General features: G+C 39.8%; 1 protein-coding gene across 1 annotated transcript in view; it reads right to left on the bottom strand.

Moving 5' to 3' along the window:
• Positions 1-1,453: 1,453 nt before the first annotated feature.
• Positions 1,454-18,633, bottom strand: part of LOC127652011 (B-cell receptor CD22-like) — a 38,887-nt gene continuing 21,707 nt past the window's right edge. The window contains exons 12-18 of the mRNA XM_052138073.1: positions 3,075-3,220; positions 2,729-2,983; positions 2,395-2,637; positions 2,223-2,304; positions 2,054-2,099; positions 1,592-1,803; positions 1,454-1,511 (exon numbers count right to left, since the gene is read on the bottom strand). Coding sequence (XP_051994033.1) covers positions 1,454-1,511; positions 1,592-1,803; positions 2,054-2,099; positions 2,223-2,304; positions 2,395-2,637; positions 2,729-2,983; positions 3,075-3,220 — 1,042 coding nt within the window. The remainder of the gene's footprint in view (positions 1,512-1,591; positions 1,804-2,053; positions 2,100-2,222; positions 2,305-2,394; positions 2,638-2,728; positions 2,984-3,074; positions 3,221-18,633) is intronic.

The following is an 18,633-nucleotide window of genomic DNA, read 5'->3' on the forward strand; positions in this document are numbered from 1 at the left end:
TCATGATAGAAGCAAGCTGTCTTCAAGAGAGGGCTTTGAGCTCAACTGACTATAGGGGCTCAAAGTGGGGTCCCTGGAGGCCTGAGAGGACCACGGAGAGATCCCATGTGGGGAACAGGCATGGCCTGGAAGAGTTCAGCCTCTGGGTACCTCTAAGGAACCTGATGATCAGGTCATGCTTCCCTAGGGACTTACCATCCACTGTGTCATGGTGAGCCGATATAGCAGACATAAACCTTCAAGGTGGTGGAGGACAGCCTCCCCTCCAATCTCTCCTGCAGAAACGTAAGCACTGACCGGACTGCATATCTCTGCGGGTCTTCAGATCTGGAAGAACACCAGTTTGTGAACAGACACCACTTTAGGGCGTAAAGCTGCTTGGTAGTGGGAGCTCTGGCTTGGTTGATCGTGTCTACAACAGCAGGTGGTAGGCCACTTAGATCTTCCCTGTCTCATTCCCTGGGTCATCCATCTCAGCTAAGGCTGAGAGCTGGGCCCAGGTTGAGGAAGCTCTCTGTGAGCAAATGGAGCATGGCTCACGCTGGAACGGCCGAGAACTGCTGGGCGAAGTCACCGACGGTGTCGCCAAATAGGCCGAGCTGGGAGATGGGGGCATTGAGAAAGTGGGCCTTGTCTACTTCCCACATCTCGACCAGGTTCAGCCAAAGGCGACTTTCCTGGACCATGTGAAAAGGACGTTCGACGCCTGCTGTGTGTGCTCTTTTAGAGAACTGTACTTTTTTTGTGAGTGGAAAATATTCTCTTTTATGAGCGCTGTCGAAGCACCCATGGGCAAAGGCTGCACTGGCGTGCAGAGAAGAAAAAAGCAGCTGATATGTGACGTAGATCCAACAGGAAGCACACTTGTAGAGGTGAGTGAAACAGGAATGATCACAGCTCGCTGAACGCACAACTGTTCGGCTCCGAAGAAGAAATCTGAATCAACAGATGCATGATTCCCTCCTTTTATAACCGTATGTCCGGGCAAGAGTCATGCAAATTCTGTCTGCCAATTTTTAATTTGGCCTTATCTCAAGTTCAGAGGTAACCGAGGCCTTTGAGAAAGAAGCCTAGTTTCGCTTCATTCGACACGTCGAGTAAGCGACAGACAGGGAACTGGAGTTTCACTCAGTTAAAAACAGCTGGGACCCGCTTGAGGAGATGAGTTGGGAGTTCAGGTGAAAGAAAGTACACCAAAGTACTGCATATTAAAATCAGATTACAATAAACAAATATAAATGTAAAATCAGAGACAAATTGTAATAAAAAAACTTTAAATATTTAACAAATAAAGCAAATGGTGAAACACGCTTTAGGGCCTACATTAGTCCAGCATACATTGACCATCATGCTAAAAGACAAAAAGAGAATAAATCAGACTTGAGTTATTGAATATGTTGATAGTAGATATTCTACAAGCAGAGAATGAATAAACTCTATGGATCATTATTGATCATTTAACACTGCTGTAGATCACCGAGTCCTCTTCAACAGTCTGCATATCTGATCTCCTAAAATATCAAAACACAACATGAGAGAAATGAATTAAAACACAGATAATCACGTGTGTGTTTAACTTGATTCTTCTCACCTGTCATTCTGGGTTTCATGTTCTTCTGTTCTTTTCTTCTCTTTGTGTTTGTGATGTTGGACAGTTGCATACTCAATCTCTGCAGTGTATTCAGGAGCTTTTCCAGCGGTCAGATTTCCTCTGAGTCTCTTGGGTTTAATACTGTCGTACTGAGCATCATTTTGATCCGATGTTTCACTTTCAGAAAGAGGAGCATCATGGACTGAAACTCTCTATCACATCACAATAGATCTGATCCTGAAATCACATCAAGAGATCCACATACAGTTTGAGAACCACTGGTCTAAAGAGAGACTTCAATATTTAAGTTGTGGTAAAAAGAAGGTAATATTAGGTTATAATAATTGGAGATATGTTTTGTGGAATTGTGTTGATAAAACACATAATATGAAACAGAGATGACTTCATTCCTGATGTTGTAAAGTGAGATTTTTATTATTTATTATTATTATAATTTTTTACCTGATTTCCTGAGAGGTTTTCATTTTTAACACCTGCACGCTTTTTCCTGTCAAGAACAGACATAAACTGCATAAGTGCACTGGAATAAAATAACTGGAAATGTCAAAAATGCTGTTTTCAAAGAACCAAACTAATATAATGAATACTTTTACATTTTAAACAAATGATGATGATGATGATGATGATGAAGAATAATCCTCCACATCCCATCATGATCCCCAACACTACATGCCAACCAGGTCTATAATGGACTGAAAGAGGAAGAACATGAAGATGAATTCTCAAACTGAAGAGAGATGTGAAGTTATACAGGTGTGATCTAGTATGAATCAAATCTTTACCTGTCACTGATACAGCAGCTGATCTCTGAGATCCATGTTGATTCTGAGCCACACAGTAGAAGAATCCACTCTGTAGTGCACTGTAACTCTGTCCCGATCCAACAGATGAACTTTCATTCACCTTAAACCAGGTGTAGTTCAGAACAGGTGGGTTTGAATCACTGCTGCAGGTCAGAGTCACTGAATCACCCAAAACTATTTCACCAGATCCACTCATGGACACTGAGACATTCCTGGGTGAATCTAAAACAGACAAAAGAAAATGTATAATCATGTTTTGAGATTGATAATCCAGTGATCTGTTACAACAGTTACTGCAACATCATAAACTCACACATGACATTTAAAGTGACAGTATCAGAGTATTTCTCTCCAACTTCATTTCTGGACTTGCACTTGTATTCTCCACTGTGATCAGAGCGGATACTTGTGATGCTGTAGATTTCTCCAGATCCAATATATGTTGACCCTTTAAACCAGCTGATGTTAGCAGGTGGGTTTGAATCACTGCTGCAGGTCAGAGTCACTGAATCACCCAAAACTATTTCACCAGATCCACTCATGGACACTGAGACATTCCTGGGAGAATCTAAAACAGACAAAAGAAAATGTATAATCATGTTTTGAGATTGATAATCCAGTGATCTGTTACAACAGTTACTGCAACATCATAAACTCACACATGATATTTAAAGTGACAGTATCAGAGTATTTCTCTCCAACTTCATTTCTGGACTTGCACTTGTATTCTCCACTGTGATCAGAGCAGATACTTGTGATGCTGTAGATTTCTCCAGATCCAATATATGTTGACCCTTTAAACCAGCTGATTTGTGCAGGTGGGTTTGAATCACTGCTGCAGGTCAGAGTCACTGAATCACCCAAAACTATTTCACCAGATGTATTGATGAAGATTACAGGAATCTCTGGAGGATCTACAGGTGAAATATATAAAATATAAGATTCCAGTCGACTGAAGGTGTCAAGAAAATTCATGTTTGTGGAAGCAGGTTTCTTTATTATTCTGCATCAACAGTCTACATATCTTGTGATAGTTACTTCCTGCTGGAAAGAAATTAATAAATTAAGATTTACTTACATTTAACATTGAGATCAACATGAGGTGATGTGAGTTTGTGTCCGTGTACAGCACAGCTATATCTGCCTGCATCCTCTCTTCTGACTGACTGCAGGAGGAGTTTATTGTTTCTCTCAGTTAATGACTGTGTGTTTTTCCTCCAGATGAATGTTGTTCTGTCAGTCAGATTACAGGTGCTTTTACATGTCAGACTGACTGTATCTCCCTCTGTCACGCTCTCAGGAGACTCCACATGAAGATCTGACAACAACAACACTTGACATCTGGATATATTGTGGATGAAGATTTCTTTCCCAGAATATAATTGATCTTAAATGGAGATCATAAACCCAAATAAAAACAATCAAGACTGAATTGTGAAAAATGTTACCTGTGATATCAAGAGTCACTCCAGGTTTACCAATCCATCTTCCATCAGTTATATCAGTAATGAATCTGAAATAGTACTTGTGTGAATCCTTCTGTGTTACATCATTCAGTCTGATGGTGCAGATCTGCTGTTTATCTCCCAGATACTGAATCCTCTGACTGTATTTAGTGTCATTAGACAGATCTTGAGGCTCTACATCCTTTTCAATAGCTTTGGTCCAGAACACTTTCTCGATCTTATATCGATGAGGGTATTTATAAGTGCAGGACATTATCACTGATGACCCCTTTAGTGCACAGATGTATTTAGAGCTGTAACTCACACCCCAATCATCAGCACTATAAACCCCTGAAAAATAAGTTATCATTTGATTTATTAGACAATACTATAAACTTTTAACACACATTTTAAACACTTATTGCACATGGACACTGTAATGATATTCATTGATTGTGCCTGTTACTCAAGAAAGCCACTAGATGTCACTGTGTTTAGTTTTATGTGATGGATACTATGCAAGGAGTAACAAAGAATAACAACACAGGCAGAAGTGTTAAGAATGAATAAACACACACGTTGAGATTGCATGAGAAGTATCTTATTTGAAACACTGAACAAAACATGGTACCAGGAGTGAAAGATAACAGCTTGTGAAAGCGATATGATGGATACCTTGAAACCACCAGTGAATTTGAAGCTCAGGGAAATGTTGACAGCAATTGACTCATTTTCAGGGAGCAATTGGCAAAACTATACATGGCTGCCATTAGGATGGACACGACACCAGAAGCACATAAGGTTGCTTCACTACTGACGATTGCTGGTCCACAGGATATTGAAGTGTATATAATACCTTCTTCATTGATGAGAACGAAAATAGAAACATGCTTGATGATGTACTAGCCAAATTCACTTCTCACTGCTCGCCTAAAAAGAACGAAACTCATGAAAGATATGTTTTCCGTTCATGCATGCAGCAGCCGCATGAAATATTTGATATCTTCCTTACTGACCTGAGACTCAATGCGAAGACATGCAAATTTGACCAGCTAAATGATTCAATGATAAGGGATCAGACTGTTTTTGGCATTTGTGATGCAAAAGTCAGAAAATGTTTATTAAGAGAAAGAGAGTTTATTTTGCAAGAGTCAATTCAAATCTGTCAAGTCAGTTAGTTTGGCCAAATGCATGTTAAAACGTTTGGTGAGATGTGGCCAAAGAGCGTGTCTCTAAGTACAGATGTCACAATCGTTGCAGTATCCTTCAAAGGAAAGCGACGCACGCCCAGAGCTGTAAAACAGAAGGATGACATTTATAGTTGCAAACGTTGTGGTACCGAACATCAGCCTAAGCAGTGTCCAGCTTTTGGAAAACAGTGTGCAAAGTGTAATGGTAAAAATCATTTTGCCAAACAATGTTTTTCTAAAGGACAATTGAGACAAAAAGAGCGATCTGTCCAGATGATAGATGAAACTGACCAGAGTGATACATTTATTGTTGGCATGGTAACGTGTGAAAACACACTGGAATCTGAGACCATCCAGAGTGGACAGTTATCAGTTATTGCACAGAGTCAAGATGATGCTGTCAAAAGTGACAAATGGGTAGCACCACTACAGATCAATGGGGTGCCAGTTACATTCAAGTTAGATACTGGTGCAAAAGCAAACTTGATCAGCATGTCGGACATTAAAACAATGACAGAAAAGCTAAAAATCTGAAAAAGTCAGTACTTCAGGGACTACAATGGACAAAGCATTGACTCACAAGTCCAATGCTATGCAGATGTTTTTAAAGGCTTTGGTGTCTTGCCTTATGTTTACAAGTTTAAGCTGAAAGAAAATGCACAACCTGCACATCGAGTTCCAGCACCTCTCAAGGATCGTCTAAAGAAAGAATTATATAGGATGACCACATTAGGAGTTATCAAAAGAATTGAAGAGCCAATGGACTGGGTGAACTCCATGGTGTGTGTAAAGAAAAAGAATGGAGACTTAAGAGTATGAATGGATCCAAAAGATCTGAATGCCAACATAAAGCATTAGCACTAATAAATAACAAAATGTGAAGATATAAATTAATGAAATATCAGTTGCCAAATATTTCACAAAGCTTGATGCCTCACAAGGATTTTGGCAAATACGTCTGGACGTGGACAGTGTAAAGTACCGTACCTTCAACATCCATTTGGTAGTTATTCTTTCCTCAGACTACCATTTGGAATAGTATCTGCATCAGAAATCTTTCAAAGAGCGATGGAGAATATCATAGAAGGACTTGAATGAGTCAGATCTTACATTGATGACATCATCATGTGGGTCTCATCAGCAAGAAAAACGAGTCAGCACACAGAGAGGAGGTGCAGCGGCTAACGGACTGGTGTAGGGCCAACAACCAGTCTCTGAATGTGGACAAAACAAAAGATATGGTTTTTGACTTTTGGAGAGCACAGAGTGACCGCTCTCTGCTGAACATCGACGACTCCACTGTGGAGATCGTCAATAGCACCAAATTCCTTGTTGTTCACCTGTCAGAGAACCTCACCTGGTCCCTCAACACCAGCTCTATCACCAAGAAAGCCCAGCAGCGTCTCTAATTTCTTCGAAGGCTGAGGAAAGCACATCTCCCAACCCCCATCCTCACTACATTCTATAGAGGGACTATTGAGAGCATCATGAGCAGCTGCATCAGTGTCTGGTTTGGGACTTGCACCGTTTCGGACCGCAAAGCCCTGCAGAGGATAGTGAGGACAGCTGAGAAGATCATCAGGGTCTCTCTTCCCACCATCAAATACATTTACACAAAATGCTGTATCTGCAAAGCAACATTGTGGATGACCCCACACACCCCTCACACAAACTCTTCACCCTCCTGCTGTCTGGAAAGAGGTACCGAAGCATTCGGGCCCTCACGGCCAGACTGTGTAACAGTTTTTTTCCCCAAGCCATCAGACTCCTCAATACTCAGAGACTGGACTGACACACAAATGTCATAGCTATGTACATGGTCTTCCCACCTTCCCTGCAGAAACACATCATCGTCCATTAGTTGTAATAATGAAAAAGAATCTGAATGAGATGACACCAAGGATTCAACGATCGATGATGAAAGAGGTACGATCTCAATCTGGTGTTTACGCCTGGAAAATACTTTAACAGAAGGAGATGTTGAGATTCATGTGAACATGGTGCGCACTGCGTTTCCTGTGTCAGATGCAAAGTCAAAGCAAATAGCAGAGGAAACCAGCAAAGACACTGAGTTTTAAGCTGTCATTTACAACATGCAGAATGGATGACCGACGGGTTCTTCCCCAAAATAATATGACATCAGAGGTGATCTTAGTGTTGTAGATGCAATTCTTCTGAAACAAAATAGAATCATCATTCTGCATAACTTGAGACAAGACATACTGCACAGAATTCATGAAGGTCATCTTGGCATAGAAAAATGCAAGAGGAGAGCGAGAGACACAAAAGAGTCTTTTGGCCTGGAATTAACAAAGACATTGAAAATCTGGTGAGACAGTGTGATACATGTCAAAAATTCAGAAATAAGCAAACCAAAGAGCCGATGATAATACTGGACTTACCAACATCACCCTGGGAGAAGGTTGGAATGGATCTCTTCCATCTCAAAGGCAATAATCATCTAGTGGTGATTGACTATTACTCAAATGACCCTGAATTGGCCTTACAAGTATGTCTACAAAGTGTGTAATAACACATGCAAAATACATTTTTGCAAGACATGGCATACAGAAGATTGTCATCAGTGACAATGGCCCATGCTTCAGCAGCAAAGAGTGGCAAGAGTTTTCAGTGCAATATGACTTCAAGCATGTCACTTCTAGTCCAGAATATACTCAGTCAAACGGTACAGCTGAGAAAGGAGAGTATATTCTCAAGCAAATTCTGAAAAAAGCTGCTGACAGTAAGTCTGATCTCTCCATTAGAGTGTGGTATGGCCCCAGCTGAAATGCTGATGCATCCAAAACTTCGTACTACACCGCCATCTTGTTCAAAACAAACAGGAAATATGAAAATGAAGCAGAAACTCAAGCAACTGAAAGAAATACAAAAGTTCTACTTTGACAGGACTGCAAAGAATCTACAACCATTGGTGATGGATGACGTTGTCAGAATCACAAGTGATGAGAACTGGAGCACAAAAGACACAGTTATGCAAGAAGTAGCTCCAAAATCTTATACTGTGAAAACTGATGATGGACAAATCCTCAGACGAAATAGACGTGATCTTCTCAAGTCTGAAGAAGTGAAAGACTTGAATCAAAGCAATGCTGAGTCTGATTCAACGGCATTATTCACGACTGCAACACTGATTCACATACAGACAATCAAACATCAAACAATCACACATTTACACTTAGAAGATCTACAAGACACATTAAAAGACAGATTGAATCTGTAAGGAGTTGCTGAAGTATATCAATGTGAATGTTTATAGTTTATCATTTGTATTAACAGTATATAAAGAGTGCAAGTTAACATGTTATAAAATAATGCTGAGTTTACTTGTTTGTGTTTTCTTTAAAGAAAAGGGATGTAATGATATTCATAGATTGTGTCTGTGACGTGATAAACAAGTGTGAAGTTCTTCATGAGTATTTATAAAAGGTGTTGCAGAAAAGCAGAAATGAACATTCAGACGTGTGAAAACTGAACAGAGAACACAACTGAACAAATGATCAGATCAACGTCACGCCACACAGACAAAGAAATACATGGAACAAAAGGCAGATATTTCATGAATAAAATTCAACATTAAAGTTGTGATCATGTAATATCAGTGACTCACCTGCTGCAATCATGAGCAGAAATATCAAAGGAAGAGGAGGAGCCATACTGATGACATCATAACATAAAAGTATATATGAAACAGCATTAATCTTTGAAATTGATTTCATAAAGCACATGTATACTGTAGTATGTATTTACAGCTGCATGAACTGCTCATAGTGTCAGTGAAAGCTTTCAGTGACGCTTGTTTAAATGAACTGATCATTGATGCTCAAGATATTTCTCATGTCAGGATTCTTGTGTCATATGAGCTTCATCTATTGCAATAATCAACAATATTCACTTATCTATAAATGAGTTTGTCTTACCGTGTTCAGTTCAATTCGATCTCCAGCGAGAAAAGACAAGAGTTTATTAGCACATCCACTTTATAGCGTTAATCTGATGGACTGTTTGTGGTTTTAACAGTTCTTTAAATACAGCAGCGGAAATATCTCTGCCCCTCCCCTCACATCCACATCACTGACCTCAAACATCTTACAGCAAAATTATATTGTGGCAATATAATGCCACAATATATAATGCTCCCGTCCGGGGGAGAAAGCGGTAAGGGTGCTTGCACCTGAGCCAAATTATACACCTGTCTCTAATTTCAGTGAGCACAGGGAGAGCGAAATAAAAACATCCACAGAACCTCCAGCCGGAGATAGAGACACGCGTCAGTCTAGTGTTGGTGTGTACAGAGGTCCTGCATGTTTGTTGAATGCTGTAAATATAAAAGTTGTGAACACTGCTGTGTTAGGAGTAGTGGTGGTGTAGTGGTCTAAGCACATAACTGGTAATCTGGTAATCAGAAGGACACTGGTTCGATCCCCACAGTCACCACCATTGTGTCCTTGAGTAAGACACTTAACTCCAGGTTGCTCTGGGGGGATTGTCCCTGTAATAAGTGCTCTGTAAGTCACTTTGGATAAAAGCGTCTGCCAAATGCATAAATGTAAATGCTGTGGCCGTTAAAAGTCTGCTTAGGAAAATAACTCTACGTCTTCATTTCCTCCTTGCCCATCACGACTCGTTCTACATATATCAACTTCAATATAAAAAGTTATTTCCAGCATATGTTTTGAGGAATCTGTTTTCATATTTTGTAGTTTATGTTTAAATCTCAGTTTAATTTTATTATCATTTGAACCCCCTGAGGAGTCTTAACTGACCGTCTTCATCTGTTAACAAACCTGTGGTGATATAATAAAGTGGGGTAGATATTAGATTACAATGATAACATGAACACACACATCTGTTTATGTTTATTGTTCCCCTGTTTCTTTATTACAGGTGTAATTACTTCTTAATAACAAGAGATCTTGAAAAGAACAAACTCAAATGCTTTTCTAATGTTTCTCCTGTAGATGGCGATTGATACTGGTGGTAAATGAGGAAGTGGCCATCCCAGCAAAGCTCAACAGAAGAAGAACATTTAAACATAGTGACAGTCCTTCTTGCAGTCTAATCTGTGTCTTTATTTCCTTATTTTACAGATCAAACCATCTCAGATGCTCCTGGATTGATGCAGGTAACAATTACTCTTCTGCAACATCTCAACATCCAGTTCAAGATCATCATCAGAATGTGCTGGAAGTGATGCAGATCAATGTTCATGTCAGTAAACATCAGATAGAGACCTCTGGTGGTGGTTTGAGGTTGTTGAAGAAGTTCATGTGACACATACAGTAATTACAAGTGAAATGTCCCACTTAAAAAAGTGCAAGAGATAAAAAACAAGCTGATCTAAAAGACTGTTGAGACAGCTTTTGGCTTAGCACAAAAGGACAGTGTGCTCTCTTACCACTAGCCTATATTGCCCAGAAAGTCGGGTCAATATGCACCAAGATCCTCCAACGTACCCACCGCTGCCTCTTGAATAGTACATGCTTTACCCAACAGACTGTGTGCATGTGTGCACTGAAGAGGAGCACTTCCACCTTAAAAGCTTGATAGTCACACTGGACATGGCCTATAAGATTGAGGCTGCCACAAAAGAGCAGGCAGCGGAACAGGAGAGGCATCAGCTCCGTAGGCCTACAACCACCTCCTCACGTTTTAGAGAGTGTGATTTGTCATGGGAGTGAGTTCTGCAGAGTCTCTTGCAGAAAGAATCCTCAAAGGAACAAGGCAGACAGCAGAAATGAGAAGAGATGCAGACATGGAGTTTGAAGGCAGGCTACTACAAAAAGCTGGTTAGTCCACCATTACACCATATCTTTATTCAAAACAGGGATCATGCCAGATTGCCTGAACAATTCTTTGTCACTGACAGAACCAGAATACAGTGAGGAAACAAAATAAAAGCACCTCAGGAGACATCCATATTCCAATTGCGCCCAGAAAGGTATACAAAAAAATGACCCAAGTTTTGATAATCCTGCTGTGTTTTTAATTAGATTGAAACAGATATTAGTGTTGTCTTGGGTGCCTATTAATCAGCAAGCTGCTTTTAAAAACAAAATGATGGGTAACACTTTATTTTACAGGCTGTGGTACACATAGAGTGGTAGTGGTGTAGTGGACTAAAGCACATAACTGGTAATCGGGTAATCAGAAGGTCACTGGTTCGATCCCCACAGGCACCACCATTGTGTCCTTGAGCAAGGCACTTAACTCCAGGTTGCTCCGGGGATTGTCCCTGTAATAAGGGCTCTGTAAGTCACTTTGGATAAAAGCGTCTGCCAAATGCATAAATGTAAATGTACACTGGCCTGTTAGAATGAATTGCATCATGATCTGAATTTTTTGAAGGCTGCATTGTTATATTATATTTGTAGTTCTATGTGTTCATGTAAATCTTATCTTGCTTTTATTCATTTACTTTAATGTAGTCCTGTGTTCATAGGGTTCCCCTTATAAAAGAGTTGCTCTCATTGGTCACCCAGTCTAGATAAAGGTAATTGATTGAATGAATGTACAACACAACACAATCTAGGTCTGAAACAAAGTCATTACCACAGGGGATGCAATATGAATGTCATATGACACAATACGTACCTGGTAAACAATCTGATGTCATCATCCAATGCTGAAAACCTCTCCAAGCCAAATTGTTCTTTCAGTGTAACTTCTTCCAGCCTCTTTTGCAGTTCTTCTATCACCTGCTGTTGCGCTTCCATTTTCTCATATGCTATATCCAAAGCTGATGGTTCTGGTTTGGCATTGTAATCGTGGCATTGAAGCAACACATCGACATACATGTTTTCCTCTTTAGTTACATCATCCTCTTGCCGTTGTGTTCTCTCCCAGACCTTGCCGGTAGAGAGAAGTCATTCCAGGCAAACAACACGGGCACAGCCCACTCTTTTAAGCGTCGTCTAGAAGCTCTTTTTAATGCTCCAGTGTAGAAGAAGAACAGCATGATTCTCTAATCATCATAAATATACATAACACACATTGAGCAGATTTTATAAGTATATTTTTAATAGAAAAGGTTCTTGCTAGGTCTCCCTTTCTGGGTACAGAGAAAGACGTGCTGAATTCCATCGTTTCCCACCACCTGAAATGAAAGTACTAGGTCCTGTTTGTCTTTGCACTGAAAACCGTGAACCGGGCTTCTCCTTCTTATCATAAGAAAAGGCTTCCTCACACTCACTTTATATCCAACTGCAAGTGCTCTCAAAGTAGCCGGTACTGCGGCACTGTCAAGGACTTTGCCCAGCAGTTATCGGCAGTCAAGAAGCAGACAGGAAGTTGACGTCCTTCATGTCTGTGATTCTGCCTCGACACTGACCATTCCTGAAAATGGTTCGCCTTTGGCGGTCAGGCATACCAGTACAAGAACCTCCCCTTCCATCTGTCCCTGTTGCCTTGTGTCTTTATGAAATTCGCAGAGGCAGCCCTTTCCCCGCTAAGTGAAGTGGGTGTCCCCATCCTCAATTATCTTGATGACTGGCTGATTTTAGCTCACTCTCGAGATCTATTGTGAGCACACAGGGACCTGGTGCTCAGACACCTCAGCCAATTGGGGCTTCAGGGCAACTGGGAAAGAGCTCTCCGGACCACAAAGAGCTGGTGCAGAGCATCTCTTATCTCGGGATGGAGTTGGACTCAGTCACTATAACAGCACGCCTCTCAACCGCCTGCTCAGCCGGTGCTGAATTGCCTGAACTGCCCTCTCGGCATGGATGTGCTGGCACACAGATGGCCAGCGCAAGTATGCGTTTCCCCAGTGAGCCTGCTTGAACGGACATTGAGCAAAGTTAGGGAGGACGAAGAACAGGTCATGATGGTAGCGCCATTCTGGCCCACCCAGACTTGGTTCTCGGAGATCACACTCCTTGTGAAGGACCTCCTTTCTCAGGGACATGGCACGATTTGGCACCCACACCCAGACCTCTGGAACCTCAACGTCCAGACCCTGGACCGGAAGTGGAAGACCTAAGTGGGCTACTACGCGGTGGTAAACACTATCACTCAGGCCAGGGCTCCCTCTACGAGGCAGCTGTATGCCTTAAGTGGCATCTGTTTGCAAATTGGTTTTCTTCCCGAGGTGAAGACCCACAGAGACCTGCAGTCGGGTTGGTGCTTTCCTTCCTGCAGGAGAATTTGGAGGGGTGGCTGTATGTGGCCATTATAGCAGCACACCACGATGCGGTGGACAGTAAGTCCTTGGGGAAGCACGTCCTGATCATCGGGTTCCTTAGAGGTGCCAGGAGGTTGAATTCTCATTGGCCACTTCTCGTTCATTTGTGGGATTTCTCTGTGGTCCTGCTGGGCCTATAGAGAGCCACGTTGGAGCCCCTGGATTCTGTCGAGCTTAAGGCCCTCTCATTGAAGACAGCCCTCCTGACTGCGCTCACTTCCATCAAGAGGGTTGGGGATCTGCAGGCTGTTAGCGATAGAGAATGCACCTCTGTCTGCTTCTTGACTGCCGAGAACTGCTGGGCAAAGTCCTCAACAGTGCTGCAGTACAGGCCACTTTGAGAGCACTTGCAGTTGGAGATAATGTGAGTGTGAGGAAGCCTTTTCATGTGATAAGAAGGAGAAGCCCGGTTCAATGATCTGTTGTCAGTTTAAAACAAATTAAATAGAATTGTTTAAGAAATGGGGTGCACAATTAGCTAAATTAATATAATGATTGGAATAACAATCCTTGTGGGAGGAATAATATTCTGTTGTGTGTTACCATTGGTAAAATTATTCTTGATCTGAGCTACAGTAAAGCAGATGACATTGATCATTGTGTATGGTCCACTACAATGCCATGGAAACTACCCTGGATGGATAGAAAAACAAGATGGGAGGAAATTGATTCCTCCAATGAATATATGAAGAAGATGAATATGATGATCCATGCCCCAGGATAGAAGTGCTAGTGAACCTCTTCTATGCGCAAAGTATCTGGGTTGAAGACATCTACACTACAAAAACGAACTCTTAATAGTACGATGAATATTTAGTTTTAGGTTTGATATACTCTACATAACTGTAACAACCACAAGCAAGGCTAAACCAATTGCACGCTCATGCTTATAACATGCTAATATGTTTCATCTATTGAATGAAGGTATAGGGAGACAGAATCCTTTCTTAATGTAACATGAATGAAGATGTTTGGTTCTGTATTCCCCACCGGAGTGCCGTTGCATAATCTGGTCATTGGTGGTAGAGTTATGTGACTTAATTGAGTCACTAGATTGCATAACTGAGGTGACTGAATTACGAAACTGCACTCTGGGTAAAGAAAATGAAGGTGTGACTTCTGAAAGTCACAGAGGGAGGATATTTGGAATATTTTTATCATGTATTCAGGGTCATTCAGGGGTCGACGGACGGGCCGGCACGTCCTGCAGGATTTTTTCGTCATTACAGCTGAAACAACTTAAAATTCTCTGTCATTTTGGGGCATATAAATAAGTATAGCACATCATTAGAGACTATAAAGAGTCTACTTTTATTTGTGTACACTCACAATAACAACAAAATCTTGTACTTTTGTAAAATAAAGAAAATAAAAAGGGTGAGCTGTAAGCAGTCTCTGGGTTCGCGAGCATATTTCTGAAACACGTCACAAAAATGAACCGAAACTCCGCGAATACTTATCACACTAACATGAAACATATGTCTAAAGAAAGCTTAAAATGTCTACTTTTAAATAAAACAATTCAAATTTAAAACAAATATTCTCCTGCAATGTAATCTGTATGAAACAAAGCGATGTACAGTTTCTCCTTGCTCAGCTAATTATCCCTAATGTGATCACACCCACGGGCAGAGCGCAGTATTCATACGCTATGTGCTGAGACGATTAATGCAAATGGTGAACGCCCCTGACTGTGCCTTAAAAACAACTAGTTCATTAATTTTCTGCGCTTTTCAAAGATCGCAAGATACACAGGTGAAACTCCTTGATAGTGACGAAGAGTTAACCTTTTTCCTCAGAAGAAGAGCGGTACTCTGATGAACGTTTGTATTTTGAAGAGAGACTTGATCCAGTGGAGGATACAATTTCGGACGAGTAAGTAATTTAGTTTTACTTCCATTAGTTCACATGCTCTTTTATATAAACATGTGCATATTTACAGACTTGCCAGCCAGGATTGAAATTTGAAATATGACTCCTAATAGGCAAGATTTAGTTACATTTAAATGTTGTTTTGGCTAAAGCAGGTATTTAAATTGTATGCTATATGATATAAATATGATATGTAATATGATATAAAAATAATATGAATGTTTAGATTATATTTTATCTAGTGTTTATGCTGCCTCATTATCATCAAGGAAGCTTGTGCTTGCAAATATGTGTTCAGGTGTAAATGTGTAAAATGTGATGTAAATATGCCCATATTAGAAAATCAACATATTATAATGATTTCTGAAGGATCATGTGACACTAAAGACTGCAGTGATGATGCTGAAAATTCCTTATGCTGTTGTACAGGATATGGTATGACGTGTAAAAATGATACATCTTTAATAGTGTACAATGCTTAATGGAAAACTGAGGTGACAAAATAATGCATTGTATGAGATTTCTTCTCTCAACTCAAACTCAAAATAGTGATTGATTAATAATACATTTTAATTACCTTAATTGGGGTAAAATGGGTTTCTAAAACAAAATGAGATGATATACAAATTTACTTTCATAGTCACTATACAGAAGATGAACAAATGGGTTAACAAAGACAAAGTTTAACGTTAGCTTAACAAACAGGGTTATGTTACTAAAACACAACATTGCATTTGATTCAAGTGTCTTACATGTTTTACTTTTAACAACGATAAGATAATGATTTTTATACTGTACAAACCTAACCCTCACAAAAAACTTTCTGCATTTTTACATTTTCAATAAAACATTGTTTAATATGTTTTTTAAGCTATTTATTCAATTCAATTCAATTCAATTTTATTTGTATAGCGCCTTTCACAACACACATCGTTTCAAAGCAGCTTTTACAGAAGATCAGCATTAACAGACGATAAAACTGTAATGTCTATAAAGTCGATGAATCATCATTGTGTAATTTAGATAAAATATGATTTTAATAGTGTTTAAAAATAATTAAATGATAATTGTATTAATAACCCCAGTGAGCAAGCTGTAGGCGACTGTGGCAAGGAACACAAAACTCCATAAGATGTAGATTAATGGAGAAAAATAACCTTGGGAGAAACCAGACTCACTGTGGGGGCCAGTTCCCTCTGGCTAACATTATTAATGTAATGTAAATATTAATTATGTATAGGTAAAATCATGGTTTAAAATTATTAAACTAAGTGTTAAGGGTCAGTGATTAAACATCGATTGTGTTTGAACTGTAAGATTAATGACCAAAGTATTTGAAGTCCATCTTGATTAATTGCAGAAGTTCACATAGATGCAATTGTCCTTGTTAATTGGCTGATGAAGGCTTTTGTTGGCAATGGTTAGTCTATGCATTTCATTTCAAGATCGTAGTCCATAAATAGACCGAGGTGATGCATGTTGGAGTTGGCATCATTTCATCCTCTGAAGTCCATAATAATAAACTGAAGTGATGTTTGGCTGGCACCGGCTGCATTTAGTCATCATCATTCAGCAACATGTAGCAGTGGAGTCCAGCATGAAGCAGGAATGGTGCTGGATCCAGCCGGTTCTGGTGACCTCAGGATAGGAGTCCCGAGGTTGAGACAGGGAAACAAATAAAAAGATGTAAGCGTAGATGCCATTCAATTTATTGCAGAGTTCAAGATCATGCTCAGTGTTTCTGGTTCCGGCAGACTAAACTAAAGCAGCCTAATTGTAGGTTGGAGGATAAATTAGGTGTATGTCTGGCTAAATAGATGAGTCTTTAGTCTAGACTTAAACTGAGAGAGTGTGTCTGCATCTCGAACAGTGTTTGGGAGACTATTCCATAGTTTAGGTGCCAAATATGAAAAGGATCTTCCTCCTTTAGTGGATTTTGATATTCTAGGAACTATTAACAGGCCAGAATTTTGCGATCTTAATGAACGTGTTGGAATATAGCGTGGTAGAAGATCACTTAAGTACTGCGGGGCTAGACCATTCAAAGCTTTGTACGTAGTTAACAGAATTTTAAAATTAATACGGAATTTAACACGTAGCCAATGTAACGATGATAAAATGGGGCTAATATGATCATATTTCTTGGTTCTCGTCAGCACTCTGGCTGCTGCATTTTGAACCAAATGAAGTTTATTTATTGATCTTGCTGGACATCCTCCCAGTAATGCATTACAATACTCTAGTCTTGAGGTCATGAACGCATGAATTAGTATTTCGGCATCAGCAACCGAGAGCATATGCCTTAATTTAGCAGTATTTCTTAGGTGGAAGAATGCTGTTCTACAAACATTTGTAATTTGATTTTCAAAGGACAGATTGGTATCAAATATAACATCCAAGTTCTTCAGCTGTTTGAGATGATGTAACAGTACATACATCTAGAGTCAAATTATATTTTAGTGGCTTATTTTCAGAGTTTTTTGGTCCAATAATTAGAACCTCTGTTTTGTCAGAATTGAGTAGAAGGAAATTTCTGGCCATCCAATCTTTTATTTCATTGATACACTCTGCTAATTTTGAGAATTGTGAAATCTCATCAGGTTTGAAGGAATATAAAGTTGTGTATCGTCAGCATAGCAGTGGAAACTTATCCCACGATTCCTGATAATATCTCCCAGGGGAAGCATATACATGGAGAAAAGCAGAGGCCCTAAAACTGATCCCTGTGGCACTCCATATTTTACTTTTGTTTGGTTTGACAATTCCTCATTTACATAGACAAAGTGGTAGCGGTCTGCTAAATATGACCTAAACCATGCTAATGCAACTCCACAAATTCCAACATAATTCTCCAGCCTATTCAAGAGAATGTCGTGATCTATCGTGTCGAATGCAGCACTAAGATCTAAAAGCACTAGAAGTGAAATGCAGCCGCGATCAGATGATAAGAGCAAGTAATTTGTAACTCTGATAAGTGCAGTCTCCGTACTGTGATGAGGACTAAATCCTGATTGAAATTCTTATACTATTTCTCTGTAGAAATGAACATATTTGGGAGGATACTACCTTTTCTAGTATTTTTGACATAAGCGGGAGATTTGAAATCAGTCTATAATTAGCAAGTTCTCCAGGATCAAGTTGTGGCTTCTTAATAAGCGGTTTGATAACTGCCATTTTAAAGTTTCTTGGGACATGTCCTAAGCATAGCGAGCAGTTAATGATATTAAGAAGAGGTTCTGATATTACAGGAGATACCTCTTTTAAGAGCTTAGTTGGTATAGGATCTAACAAACAAGTTGTGGCTTTTGATGTTTCGATAAGTTTTGTTAGCTCTTCATGACCTATGATAGTGAAGGATTGAAGTTGCACATGTGGAAAATTATGAGACACTGTTTTCTGAGGTGCTATGACAGATGATTGCATAATTCCATTATGGAATTACAGATTTTTAATTTTATCTCTAAAGAAATTCATGAAGTCATTACTCTTGAGCTGTGACGTAATATCTGGT

The sequence above is a fragment of the Xyrauchen texanus genome, chromosome 11 (assembly GCF_025860055.1).
Source record: "Xyrauchen texanus isolate HMW12.3.18 chromosome 11, RBS_HiC_50CHRs, whole genome shotgun sequence".
Taxonomy (NCBI): Eukaryota; Metazoa; Chordata; class Actinopteri; order Cypriniformes; family Catostomidae; genus Xyrauchen; species Xyrauchen texanus.